Source organism: Crinia signifera, chromosome 11 (genome assembly GCF_055691185.1).
Source record: "Crinia signifera chromosome 11, ASM5569118v1, whole genome shotgun sequence".
NCBI lineage: Eukaryota > Metazoa > Chordata > Amphibia > Anura > Myobatrachidae > Crinia > Crinia signifera.
Window position 1 is genome coordinate 20537893 of NC_139227.1, and position 14973 is coordinate 20552865.

General features: G+C 43.2%; 1 protein-coding gene across 5 annotated transcripts in view; it reads right to left on the reverse strand.

The window, feature by feature from the left end:
• The window catches only part of ADCY7 (adenylate cyclase 7), a 164379-nt gene that overhangs the window by 4151 nt on the left and 145255 nt on the right, over positions 1-14973 (reverse strand). For all 5 annotated transcript variants that reach the window (XM_083165369.1, XM_083165373.1, XM_083165372.1 and 2 more), the window contains exons 20-25: positions 11676-11763; positions 10517-10675; positions 6441-6587; positions 6243-6350; positions 3131-3245; positions 2135-2259 (exon numbers count right to left, since the gene is read on the reverse strand). In XM_083165369.1, the coding sequence (XP_083021495.1) occupies positions 2135-2259; positions 3131-3245; positions 6243-6350; positions 6441-6587; positions 10517-10675; positions 11676-11763 (742 nt within the window). The remainder of the gene's footprint in view (positions 1-2134; positions 2260-3130; positions 3246-6242; positions 6351-6440; positions 6588-10516; positions 10676-11675; positions 11764-14973) is intronic.

Below are 14973 nucleotides of genomic sequence, written 5' to 3' on the forward strand. Positions count from 1 at the left end.
AAGGCCTTCATCTATAGATGACCATAATCAAGTGTAATCAAGAGCTGCTTCAGGTACTAGTGTACAATTTAGTTTTTATTAAAATTTTTGGTGCTTATTTCCTAGCACGGCGCCTGCGATTTTGATTGTATAGATCGGGTCGTAAAAATCGTGTCCATCGCATGCCAACCAAATCGCATGCGATACGATCGACCCGATTTTTACATTGGAAAATGGTCCCGAGACCCGATTTTGCATTGATTTTAATGTAAAAAGCCCCAAAACCCCCCATTTTAATAGAAAACCCCCCTCATGTTTTAAATGTCCCCCCAATGTTAACGCCACCCCACTATTGACGCCAACCCGAAGCGTGGCGAGCGGCGGCGGTACGCGTCCTCCGACCTTTTCATACCCGCACGATCCACGTCGGCGTGGAGTTGATTTTATAACCATACTCAATGAGAAATTGGCCATATTGGCCCATTTCCCATTGTCCCCTATGTAAAATCGCGTTGATCGCGACCGACGCAATCAACCCGATTTTGACTTGAAAAATAATTTTACATTATTCTCTATGGGAAAATCGCGTTGATCGCGTCTGTCGCATCGCGGCCCATTATAATGGACAGCGATGGACGCGATCAACGCGATTTTCTCTTTCACCGGAAAATTAGCAGGTGATTGACAGAAAATCGTGTCCATCGCGCTGATTGTATGCCTTAAGTACCTTACACTTAAGGCATACAATCAATGAGACGGGCGCCGTGCTAGAAAATAAGTACCTAATTTTTAAAGTATTTAAAATTGTATTAGAGTGCTAATATTGTTGAAAACTAACGACCGGGCAAAACTTTTTTTTTTTTTATAGCTCTTCAAATGATGCCATATCATGAGATAATAATAGTTGTTGGTTATCTTAAAAACCTTTTTCTATTGTGTCCAATTAATAATGAACGTTACCCCTCTAATAAATAATATTGCCCTCTTTAAAAAAATAAATAAAATTGCCTTCTAATATATACAGTCAAACAGCCCCCATAAGAGATTAATTAATGTTTTTTTTTGTAAAATAATTTCCTTTATTAAAAATGTATTAAGCTGACTCATCTGCTAGTCGGCAACAGAGATGGTAGTTTTGAGTACTGCTAAACAGTAAATTTGGTTTGAAGGGCAAAAACGCTTTTTAATAAATTTCCCCAGTGATACTAGGAAGCAGCTGATGAAAAAACTATTAGTACTGTTTGCCTTGTATAATCAACTTTACCATCTTTATATATTCTGCAGGTTCTCTAAAAGATAACAAAAGTATTAAGGTGCCCACACACTACAGTGATTTTTGACTGATCGGCCAAAAACGCTAACTGTTGCGATCCGATGCACACTCCCATGGATTATTACCTGGATCTTTTGATCTTACCTGCTGCGCGGAAATATCATATGATGCAGCTAAAAATCAGTGGGACTCAGGTATTCCGGACTTTAGGTATTTGGGAGTTTTGGCACTCATTCGCTCGGGTGCGTCCGGCTGTTCAGGCAGGGTCGGGAATTTGGAAGTTGGTGCGCTCGAGCGGTCATGGATTCTAGTGTTCCGGTGCGCTCGCACGCTCAGACGCTCACAGACTCAGGGGCATATGGGCATGTTCACGCTCTTGGTCACTCATGGATTTCGGTGCTAGGGCGCGTTCCAGTGCTCAGGAATTTTGGTGCATTTGCACAATTGGGTATTTTGTAGTGGTTGAGCGCTCATGTTGTGGGGGCGTTTGGGCATGTTCAGCCACTTACATTTTTGGGTGATTGGGCTTCAACAAATTAGTGGTCGGGCAGTCTGCGGTCGACGGGGTGAGGGACGTGTGGGGGAACAACGACGGTACACACTTACATGTCATTGGCATGCACGGAAATCTTCCAAGGGAGCCAATGCCGGCAGCACAGCCCAGCCCCGAATATTTCCGGGGAACCACCAAAGGGGTTAAAATTTGTCAAAATGTACTCTTTGCACAAAAAATTTTTTCCGTGACTGACGGGGAGTTCATGATAAATGTTATGTGTGGGCACCTTCATTTCGGAAAAGTGTGCATTTCTCAGTAACAAAATGTAATGACACAATAAAGGGGGAGGGGTGCCAGACTAGATAACGCAGGACTATAAAAAGTACCTGAATTTTGCCAAGTTCCCCTGTGCTCTCCATCCTGCTGGCCACATTCACAGTATTCCCCCAGATGTCATATTGAGGCTTCCTAGCCCCAATTACTCCAGCAATAACGGGTCCATGGTTTATCCCTGAAATATTCAATGACACGTGTCTCAGATCATGTCCAAAGCATCATAGGATGAAGGAAGCAACGTGTTAATAAAACAATGTTTGTTTATCCCTGGAAGTCTCAAATACAGGTCAAAGTCCACAATTATCACAATTACGTTTTTCTAAATGTTTATGCTCTATTCCATCCCTGCCCTAAGTAACCGGTATCTGGATATCCATTATCCGAACTATTCCAAAAATTAGTCAATTGACATGCTTTTGTGTGAGGCTTATTTTGTCCAAAGAAAAAAATATGATAATAAAAATAAATTATTCACTATTTATGCTATATTTATTCTCTAGGATTTAATTATGAAGCCCTACTATATGTGTTACATAATAATGTCTCTATATTCAGGACTGGTATCTGGTAACATTAATTAGTCTGCCCCTTTAATTAGTTGACCATCATATATCCCTATCATCAATCCAGTATTGATGTTCTGGGTTGTTTTACTCAATTGTATGAGACAAGGATTTAATCATTGGTAAAAAAACAAAATCATAAAGGACAAACAAGGTATTTAAACCCTATATACACATTTACAATTAAGCCACTGATTTATATTGTCCAGATCAGGACTCAACCAACAATATAAATCAGTGGCTTAATTGTAAATGTGTATATAAGGTGTAAATACCTTGTTTGTCCTTTATGATTTTGTTTTTTGACCAATGATTAAATCCTTGTCTCATACAATCCCTCATTGAATACTGTGTCAGCGAGGGCTCCAGCCCTCCGGAACACGGCGAATGTACAGGATTCGCTGCACATCGCGATTAGGGACATTGAATACTGCCCAATATATTGAGCCTCCAAAGACGAAGGGGAAATCTTTGACAACTCACCCACACGTAGACGGAAGTTATTAAACGAATGTCTGTTAATTCCATCCAGTTTTTGCATAAGAGCCATGGCATATTCAACGGTGATTCCTATTTGAGCATTCTGTTTTTCCTGGTCCTAGTAGGACAAATATGAAAGTTAACAGAATATATATGTGTATATAGTACAGTACGACTCAAAGAAGCGGAGGAACTCACCACCTCTCAGGAAAACTAACCTACCGTCCTGGAATGGATGGGAATTACATCGTTTAGCCCCACCCCCTCCTAGAAGACCCATGAATTGCGTGATTTGCAGTACTGGGGGGCGGGGCTTCATGATGTGTACATCAGGCCCCACCCTCGAAGTTCTGCTGACAGTTTCCACTCTGGGCATCTCCCGGAGAGGAGACTTTAAAAGTAGGCAACCCTGGGGTGTCACCCTGCATGAGTTGTCATCATATACTTCTTTCCCCCCTGATGTGATTCTCCGTGAGCACACTTCAGAGACATTTTCATTCAATTAAAATTTTGGACACATTCACCCTGCTTGGGTTCTCTCACAGCACATGCAAGCAGGGCCGCCATCAGTGGGGTGCTATGGGGACTTCTGTCCCGGGCCCTGCCACTCTGACAGAGAATGGAGGGCCCTGACTGTTCTATCTTAACCAGCAGACGTCACCCACCCGGCAGCTGCATACTGTAGCACTGTGTCCCGATAACTGTGGCTAGCAGTGATCGGTCGGTGCAGCCCACTTTATGTGTATACTCACTGTATAAAGGCTGTGCTGCCTTCATGATCCTGTCAGGGATTTAGTTGAAGTTTCTGTAGAGGTGAATCTTACCTATGAACGCTGGTCTCTCTATCACAATGGTCACTGAATAGGGGTAAATTACCCCAAATGGGGTAAAATTAAATTCCTGGGGATAATGGATGGTTGCGCTGCTGAGACACAGCCGTGCTTGCATATGAATCTATAAGCATACCCAGCTGTGTCTCGGCAGCGCGGCCGACCATTACTCCCAGGAATTTCATTGCATATAGAACCTATATATAGATTCTATATGCATGCCCGGCTGTGTGTGTTACAGTACTGTAGTGTACAAGGACCTGACGCAGTGCATCAGCCCCTCGAGTATAACACGCTTCCATGTGTGATACCCCAGGCCCCGCCTCCAAGTCGCTCGCTTCTTCAGTAGAGTCAACTAGTTGCTGCGACATCTCGGCAGTGCACAGTCTGTACTGCCGCTGCGGCGCTGAGTTTCTTTGCCTGGTAATAGGCTTCTGTCAAGTTATACCCATCTCTAGTCTAGGGAAAGAAATGTGCACAGACTTTCGCTATATCCTCTTGAAAAACTTACATTAATAGTTGCCTGGACATCACATTATTAATGGCTGTACCACACACAGCCTGACAGCCATTGATGATGATGATTACCATGTATGGTACAAATTTTTTACCACACACACAGCCATACATGGTAATCAACATCATCATCAATTGCTGCCAGGCTGTGTACCGTACTAGCAGGATATATCATAAATGTCTGGGGGTATAGTGTCTATTACAATTATATGAATTCCTTCCTTTCAAATCAGGGGGTAACATCGGCGTATCTAAATACATTTTGGAGTAAAGGGTAAAAAAGTTCCCTGACCCCTGGTCTAGCAGCTGAACTCCTGACCTCACTAACACTGCAGGATCAGGAGGTGCTGCTGGAGGACCATGCTTCTGCTAGCTATACATTGTTTAAGTGGTAGGGGTACAAGTAAGTTATATAGGGCCTTATTCTAGTTCACTCTTTCTGACAAAATTCTTCTTAGATGGACAAAACCATGTGCACTGCAGGTGGGGCAGATGTTACTTGTGAAGAGAGAATTAGATTTGGGTGGGGCTTTACTTCAAAGTGAGATCTATATTGCAGTGTAAAAATAAAGCAGCCAGTATTTCCCCTGCACAGAAACAAAATAACTCACCCAAATTGAGATTGGACTCAAAGGGTTAAAATATGTGAATGATAAAATTGCATAAAATGACTATCAGCGCTAGCAAACTCCTTAAATGGGCCTTTGGGACTAATTAAGCAGAATGTAAAGTGAGTTCGAGAGAGCGGAGGTACAATTGTACCATAGCATCCATGTCACAGAAATTAGGGCAAACCCGTGTTACTCATCATGCAGCTCATTGGTATTTAAGCAGGGTCCATATGGGATGTGAAAAGGTAAAAGGTAGTTCCAGGGCCGTCTTAAATACTGTGTGGGCCCCTGAGCAAAGCAATGCACTGAGGCCCTTACTCATTCTCCCCTCCTGGGGTGGGGGGTGCTATCAGCAGCAGCTTTGATGTCCCACGAGTGGCAGGGGGTGCTCTATCTTCCACTCAACATTCTGCTAATTACTTCTTTACTGCACAGGTGGTGGGAGGGAGAACACTAACGAGTGGAAGGGGACACTGAGCTGAATGAAGGGTCCCTTGTACTTCCAGGGAGGTAGGGGGAGTTTTATACACAGGGGAGGGTTGGATAATGGAGTGGGCTTAATATTCGTCATTTTCCGGTGGAAGGGCAGCTTGTTTGACTGCAGATACATTATCTGGAAATAGATTTCTTAGCCTTCCATAGTACAAAAACCTAGAGTCCCAACTTTCAGGAGGTGCTGGGAACGTGGGGATCAGATATCAGGAGCCAGAGCAATCCATTGACAAAAATATAAAACTGTAAACCAGACGTTTGGAGCTGGAGCAGGGACCGGCTGCTGGAAGGCTGATATCTCTGGTTCTGGGCATGATAGAGACAAGCCGCTAGTGTCGTCAGAAAGGGGAGAGTCCCAGCTTTTGGAATGTAAACAGAAAAGTCAGAGAGAACCTGAGAAATTTGACTGGGAATTGCAATGAACAGGTCAGATGTGGACTGCTGCTTTGAAGTTGGATATCTCCAGTTCCCCAGGGCCGATTTTCAAAATTATGGTATCCCTGGAAAAAGGGTATCCTCAGCTATCAGAATCTGGCCCCTGTGCAAGTGCCCATTAAGCCCAAACAAAAAGACAGCCCTGGGTAGTTCTCAATATTTATGTGCTGACTGTGTGTAATACAAACATAAAACCAATGAGTAGACAATGGGATAATACATCACGAATACCTGATTCTTTTCTTGTTCAGGTGTCACAGTCAGACCTGCTGCTGCCATGTACGTACTTCCGATTGTCTTAATTTTCTCCACTCCACTGAATTTTGGCTTCATTAAAAGCTAATAGAAAAAAAAGGTAAAAATAAAAAGATTAATGTATTTCGTGAGTCTTTGCATGTTAACTAGTGTATCGATTATGCAATGTAATACCTCATCGAAATCCGCAATAATCTCATTTAAGAGTCGCAAGCACTCCAGACCCTCCTTGTTGACATCACATTCTGTATAGAAGACTTTAAATTCTGGCACAGATGCAAACATGACGCAGACAGAGTCATAAGACTGATGGTACAAGTCCTGGCAATACAAAGGTTATGGGCTATGAGGTTACAGTGATCTAGTGAAAGTCATTATATCTCTATCAGAACTTTAGTTGCACATGATCCGTGTATTTGCTCACTGCATCTAGCTTTCAGAAAACCTTATACTGACTCAGCGGCGTAGCTTTGTTTGGGGCGCCCCCCCTCCCCCCCCCCTGTGTCTGCCCCCCGTGCCCCCTCCCCCCATTGCCGCATGCTTACCTGTCCGCGCGTCCCAACTCCCCTCCTGGCTTCAATAAATTCTATGCAGACGGACCACGATAAAATGGCCGCCCCCATACCGCAGACAGTTTGAGAGAACAGTCTGCTTTATGGGGCGGCCATTTTATCGTGGTCCGTCTCCATAGCATTGATTGAAGCCAGGAGAGGAGCCGGGATGCGCGGACAGGTAAGCATGCGGGGGATGGGGGGCAGGGGGATTACTATAGCACCGCAGCCCCCCCGGCGCCCCCATATGCACAGCGCCCCCCGCGACCGCGGGGGCTGCGGTGCTATAGTTACGCCACTGTACCGACTATCACGTGGGGGTTGGGATCATTTGGTCTACAGCATGATGGTCGACACCATTAGGTCGACATGGGAAAAGGTCGAAATGGGTCTAGGTCAACATGGGAAAAGATTGACATGGTTCTAGGTTGAAAGGTCATTAGTTCGACAGGTCATTAGTTCGACAGGTCATTAGTTCGACAGTCAAAAGGTCGAAATGGTTTTTTTCCACAGGTTTTTTTACATGAATGTCAACACAGTAGACATGGACACAGTTTAAAGTGTACCGCATCCCCTCGCATCGCTCGCAATGCGTTGGACACGGTGCCTTGCTGCGCTCGGTACACTATTTCATTCTCCCACCACGCACTAGTGGATGGTAGGGCATGAAATACCACCTGCTTAAGGTCCACCAGCTTAAGGTCTGGAGGCTACTAGACCAGGCGCCAGGTAGCTGGGAGCGGGACCAGGGAGCTGGAGGCGCATCTGGGAGCCAGGCCGGGGCATGCAGTGCGGCTGTGTGTGGGCAGTGCGGCTGTGCGTCCTTCGGCAGTACGGCTGTTCTGCCTGCGCAGCATGACCTTTGACCGTCACGCTGCGCAGTGCCGCAGGCTGGGCATCGGGAACAGCCTGGCAGCGTCTGAATGCAGTCTAATCCCAAAACCCTGGGAATGGACACTCCAATCCCAGAATTGAAATCCTAGCATTTTTGGGGCCAAATCCCACGATCCCAATCCCGGGATTGGCTTTTAAAAGAGCTGAATCTTCAGCGGGATTGAATAGGTCCAGGCTGGTGTTTCTAAATATCGAAAATATTGGCCAGGATTGAATACCCATTTACGTACTTTAACTACTGTATATTTATCAAACTAGTGGGAAGCAATACAATAACCTACATTATTTATTTGTGAAAATGTGCAGTATTTCACATAGAGAACTACTTGTGTGTTTTTAACTTGAAAATAAATGATACATTTAAATCTAAAGGAGACCATTTATATTTTGAATCATGTATATATTTGACTGTGCCATCGGTTTCATGTTATGATAGGATGGGTTTTCTTTTTAATGAATATTTATCTAAAAGGTAATTTTAAGGTGTCCCTTCTCATTATCATAAACTTTGCCTTTTCTATTTTGGCTCATTCAAAGATATTTCTTGTTGCAGTTTGTTCCTATATTCAATTAGCACCTCCAGGACATAATACCATACTGAATAATCTACAGTTAATTGGTGCTTACTAATATTATTCCTGGATATTAAGACAATTACAGTAGTTTATACATAATTTTTCTGTACATTATATCTTTTTCTTTAACCTACTGTATACAACCTCAAGGGGGCAGTAGAGCAGTTAGAAAAATAATTTATGATTTATAGGGTGAGATGTATCAAATGGAAAATGCGGTAAAACCCCGGTTTTATCGCATTTTCCAATGTATCAAAAATGATAGCGCAGTGTAGGGTATCGCCACCTTTGGGTGGCGATACCCTATAGAAGCCTATGGGCTTCTTTTCGCCGCCCGCCGACGCAAACCCGCTGCCAATCGCCGACCCCCCCCCCCTCTCGCTTACCTTCCTGAAGGGTCCTCCTGGACCCTGGAAGGTAAACCCCTCCTCCCCCTCGTGACGCAGCCAGACGTCCTTCTGGCTGCAGGGGGGAGGAGGAGGCGCCGGGGACAGCTTGCTTAGCTGTCCCCAGCGTGAGGGATGCAGGAGCCGGCTGGGAGGTGACGGAGACCCCCGCACACCACATTCCAGGTATCGCGGGGGGCCTCCGTCACCGCATCGCGATGCCAGCCACATATGTTAGTACATATGCGGCGGCATCACGGCGGGGGGGCCGCGAAGGGCGGCGGTGTATTTTAACACATCCCGCCCTAGGTATTAGTTTTATAGATAGATGAGAAACTTCACTGTAGATAAAATTGCCTATTGCCTGGTAATTAATATTCAGCATGCAGGATGAATCTAGTTAATGGCCGGTCAGGTGTTCTCACTGGCCCTGACAGATCCCTTAGCACACATCGGTGGCACAGCGCTGTGCAGGGCCGAATTTATGCATGAGCTTAATGGGAAGATGCCCAAGGGCCCCACAATCCTAATGGCCCAATGTGCAAGCCTCCCCCCCCCCTCAGTATGGGCCCCTCTCCTGAATCGCTGCACTGTGCGCAACCTGATAGCCGCAGCCGCCACCACCCACCTCCCGCAGAGCATTACTGGGATGGCGACAGAAGTTGTACAGTACTACTCGGTGCAGCTTGCTGGAGGCAGGAATAGGGATCCCTGTGATGTAGCACCCAGCTGTGTTTGCTGTCTGTTTGGCGGCATGTTCTCCGTCTGCTGTACGCTGTACCTGGTTCCAGGTGAGTGTGACAGGCAGCCTCAGGTTCTACCAGCAGCAAAGTAAGGTCCTTCCTTCCTTACAGAAAGACTTTACTGTACTTGTGGTTTTTTTTTATTAATTATTTTTTTTAAATGAATATCGTGGGTATAAATGTATATATATATATATATATATATATATATATATATATATATATATATATATATATATATATATATATATATATATATATATATATACATGCACAGGTTGAGTATCCCTTATCCAAAATGCTCAGGACCAGGAGAATTTTGGATAACGGATTATTCCGTATTTCGAAATATTTTAATATTTCAATGATGTATTTTGAAGTATCTTGCATTTATGCTGTATAAACACATAATATACCCACAAATATATTTTATTACCACATAAAATACACACAAATATATTTTAATTGTTCAAAAAACAAGGTTTCAAAACGTGAAACATAATGTGTGTACTATCTCAGCACTGAATTTGAATGCCAAGCAATCATTGTCTTTCACATATATAGTGCCAGTTACATATGTCCCCAGTGATGCTGTTACAAATGTCCCCAGTGAGTTTTTAGCAAAAAAAAAAATTTTTTTCACTTTCTGGAATGTCCGTATTTCGGAATAATTCGGATAACGGATATTCGGATACGGGATACTCGACCTGTATATACATATACATACACATACACAGTATAGATATATTTGTGAGTGGCTGTGTAGATAGGAGCCCCACTGCACTGATTTGCCTTTTCCGTGGCCCCCACCATCCCAGTGTCTCTCACTGCTACTTGCCCCCTCTTCCCTCTTGAATCACCAACTGCCCCCACCTAACCCACAACCAGTATAGTCACAGTGCCCTTTATACAGTGCCCCCCCCTTTTCAGACTAATCATTGCCCCTCTATATATAAATTATTATCCAGCTTGGCTACTCCTTCCTTCTACTCTCTCATCCCCCTACCCCTCTGCTTTTCTGCCCCCCCCCCCCCCCATCCCACAAATGACGCCCCTGTTCTTACGATGTGCTGAGTTGAGCCACTGACACTGAGTCTTTACCTCATTCATTTTATTGTCCACAATGAAATAGGCAGCCACGTGTGCCGGGAGAACATTTTCTAGAAGGAGGCGGTTCAGATTCTCCATGGTTTCAATTTCTTCATCTTCATTCCCAAATTTTTTCTTCCACAAGCAGTCTAACCTGGAGTAATAGTCTACCTGAGGACAAGGAGGGGAAGACCATCACTATAAAACAAATACCTACTTCAATACACTTTTAAATGTGAATTAAATGCAGTGTGTAGCAGTGTTGTATGTGATCATGCTCTAAATGATTATATTGTTCCATAAAAATACTGAGAAAAACGTTTTAGAAAATCTAAAAGCACTTTACGCTGTGGGCCTGTTGAAATTTTTAATCCTATAATAAGCCCCATGTTTTGGAAAAATCACTATATAATATACCAAATATCCCGAGTTGATTTTATATAGTGTGGCGAGCGCAGCGAGCCACCGAAGCGTGGCGAGCGCAGCGAGGGGACGTGGATAACTTCACATGTATTCCAGGTCTTGCCACACTATATAAAATCAACTCCACGCTGACGTGGATAGTGGGGGTATGAAAAGCTTGCCACGCTTCGGGTTGGCATTAATAGTGGCGGTGGCGTTAATGATGGGGGTGCATATAACATACTAATCATCCATCAGGGTGCATGTACAATTAAATCATCCTTTTCATCGCATCGCATTTTAACGGCATGTAATGCGATTTTAAAATAGTACAGTGCGGCTCTTTTTAAGGCATGCGATGGTATGCGATGGGCGCCGTGCAAAATACCCAAATTTGTTCTCAAAATGAGCAAAACCATGTGCACTGCAGGTGGGGCAGATGTAACATGTGCAGAGAGAGTTCGATGTGGGTGGGGTGTGTTGAAACTGAAATCTAAATTGCAGTGTAAAAATAATGCAGGCAATATTTACCTTGCACAGAAACAAACGACCTCCCCCACATCTAACTCTCTCTGCACATGTTACATCTGCCCCACCTGCAGTGCACATGATTTTGCTCATTTTGAGAACAAATTTGAACTGCGATTCCAATTTGTAGCTTTCCAATTCTGGACAACATTTTATTTCATTGAACCGAACAACATTTAAAAAAATTAAAGAGGTGATTGCTAAAGAAACATGACATCGCATTATATGTGTGATAACTTACCTGCCTTGCTAGTAAAATTAAGATGAAGAAGAATAAAAAAAGGTAAAAGCTGGACATCCTCTGCAGGTCTTCCATGATGCCTCTCGTACTGAAATGACAAAGCAATAGAAATACAATCTATTATAAAGGTACATATCGAAGATCTACTAGAGATATAAATGGAACAATAGGCCTGGTCCAGATGATGTACATACACTGCGGTAAATTGTCCGCTCGGCCAAGTCGCATGAAGTGCTGCAGGGAAGGTCGATCAAGGGAGCTTATATATCGCATGCAATCCCAGCTGAGCCTGCCCAGATCCAATAGCAATCCTGCAGATTGCTTCTCCAACCGGGGTGACTTTGAGGGTTTGATGCAATGCGCACTGGATCGTGCACTGCATCGGACCCTCTGTCAGTCACCTGCAATTTGGGCTCTTTTCCTGTGATTGATTGCTGCAATCACAGGAAGACAGCCCAAATTGCAGGTAAATCGCCCAATGTACTGTACATAGAAGCAGCAGTGAGACCGTAGCTCTAATATGGTAATGCAGCAGGAAGCGTCACCTTTCAATTAAAATTGACATATTTTCTTCTAATACATTGCTCAGTTAATAACTATTTGCTGTAAGTACAAAATAAATCCTGCAAGTCAGGGAATTACATTAATTGTTACCAGGGCCTAATGAATGGGTCCAGGCAGTGGCGTATCTACAATGGGTGCAGTGTGCGTAGTGCAAACAAGTCCCCGAGTACCAAGGAGCCCCCACCGTGCACACTGCACCCATTTTGTAATACTTAACCCTCCAGATCGCATGCGCAGCTGATAGTCCTAATATAGAGGACATTGAGGAGGTGCGACATAGGTAAGCCCCTATGGAGACCCACCTAGGAGCATAAGAAGAAGTCACAAACCATGCAATCACTTGGCGGAGGTGGGTAGCGTAATAATATAGGTTAATATCTGGGAATTTGTTTTCTCCATTAGAGGTTGGGCATCGGAGAGTCACAAAAAGAAAGTGTGTGTGTGTGTGTGTGTGTGTGTGTGTGTGTGGGGGGGGGGGGGGGGGTGTTAAGCCTCCAGACAAATTGAACAAACCATTTGTATAATTGTAACAGCGAAGGTCTGGGAACCTGTACGGGGAGGGTTTGGAAGAGGTATAACAGTCAGGGCAAATTATTCATTTTAAAGTGACTATTCTTCCTAACCATGATATAATAAGACCCTACCACTTACTAGATTGTAAGCTCCTCTGAGCAGGGCCCTCTTCCCTCCTGTTGTCAAAGCCCACTTCTCTTCACATGTCACTCACAGCTCTCCTATACTCACACACTCAGTGACCATCTTTGTCCGCATACTCATCTCCATCATTGGCCTCAAGCCTCTAGTTGTATGTTGATTGAGTCCTCACTACTTATAGTTAAGCTGTAATGTGTATTGATCTGTGGCGCTCTTTATTTGTACTGTATTTTTGTTTTTTATTCAATGTTATGCCAAGCTTTGTCTCCCTGTATTGTTCCTTTGTACGGCGCTGCGAAACACTTGTGGCGCCTTATAAATAAAATTATAATAATAATAATAATACCACCACCACAGGAGGTCTTGTTTGATAACCTTAAACAGTGTGACAACATTTGCTGTAGAAGGTGTATCATAGTACTTTGTTTATATACACCCCTAGGTATTTGATTTTGGAGAAATGCCATGCAAATTTATAATTGAGCTGCAGAAGATCAAGGGTTGGTGGGGGAATATTGATAGCCAACACCTCAGTTTTGGTAAGGTTTAACTCAAAAGTGTAATATAGGCGTCTAGTGTCTGAGAAGTATAACAACCTCATAGGTTTTTAACAGAGGGAATTCACAACTAAGTGGACATCTGGTCATTAACACCATGGTAGCCCAACATAACAAATACTACTGTATATAACCTCAGAGTATTAAAGTACACTGTAACAATAAACATGAAATAGTGTAAAATTATCCATTTACCATACTGGGAAAAAGTCCCAATCCATATTAAGTGGCTAGATAAAACATAGGGAGCCCAGGGAGTGCTCAGTTCACTACATGTGAAGTGGGAGTCGACTGTTTGCCATTCCTTCCTGGGGGCTCTTTGGGGGAGGCGTGCAGTGTGTGTAGTCAGTAGATCCAGCTGTGTATGAGGTTGAAGAGTCGGCAGATGTAGTTGAGCGAGCAGGTGGAGGGCCTCATCTGGAGAGCATGCTAAAAACATTTTGCCATCTGCCGTCACCTGTAGGCTGAATCGGTATTGGTAGCGGATCTTATGATCGTGGAGTGCTTAAGTAATGTCCTTCAATTCCCGTCATAAGAGGAGATAGAACTTGAAAAATAAGTAGTTGTGACCCATCAAAGGAGATATCCGAGGAGCGGCCAAGACCAGTCATAATGCGAATCTTGAATTATGCCGATAAAGTCCGACTAATGGATGCCTATCGAAAACATTCTAATCTGATGTACCAAGATACAAAGATTCTTCTTTTTCAAGACTTTTCGTATATGGTAACTTCGAAATGCCGTGAATTCTCACCTATCTGTAGTCCTTTTGACCAAACTAAGGGTCAATCACAATGGGAAATCTTATATATTTGACTCTGTCCAAACTGCAAAAAACGATGTGGATTCTTTGATTTAATCAAACTCCCCTCATATGGAAAATGCGGACGGATACAGACTCGGTATAAAATAATGGTATCAGGCAAAAACTAAATCATGGGTGAAACTCCCGTTAACAGTAACAGGAAGAATAAATCTAATAAAGATGGTTGTTCTTCCGAAAATGTTGTATGCTTTTCAACATTCGCCCATAAATACCCATATGAAGACATTTAAAATACTGGACAGCATAACGTCGTCCTTTGTGTGGGGAAAAAAGAGACCAAGAATAAAGATTGGTACCTTAGTCAGAAATAAGAACCAAGGAGGATTGGGCCTTCCTCATTTTAGATTATATTACATAGCATCTCAATTATGGCAGTTAAAGCGGTGGTTAAGTGGAGAGTGTGGAGAGTGTGGAGAGAACCTCAAGAGACTGGTAGATCAAGGTAAAAGATGATATACTCCTAAACAAATATTACTGGTGGGAGGGTAGGATATGTGATATTAAAAGCGACACATAATCAGGTTTGGGTACTAGTAAAATGAACTATGTATATTTTTAGGTATTGTTATATATGTTAATGTATGTGAATATTTGTGATACAAAAATGTAATAAAGAAATACTATATATAAAAAAAAAAAAAAATGAAAGCCAAATTAATAGTTGGTAATATACTATGATAACTTTAATCTATATTGA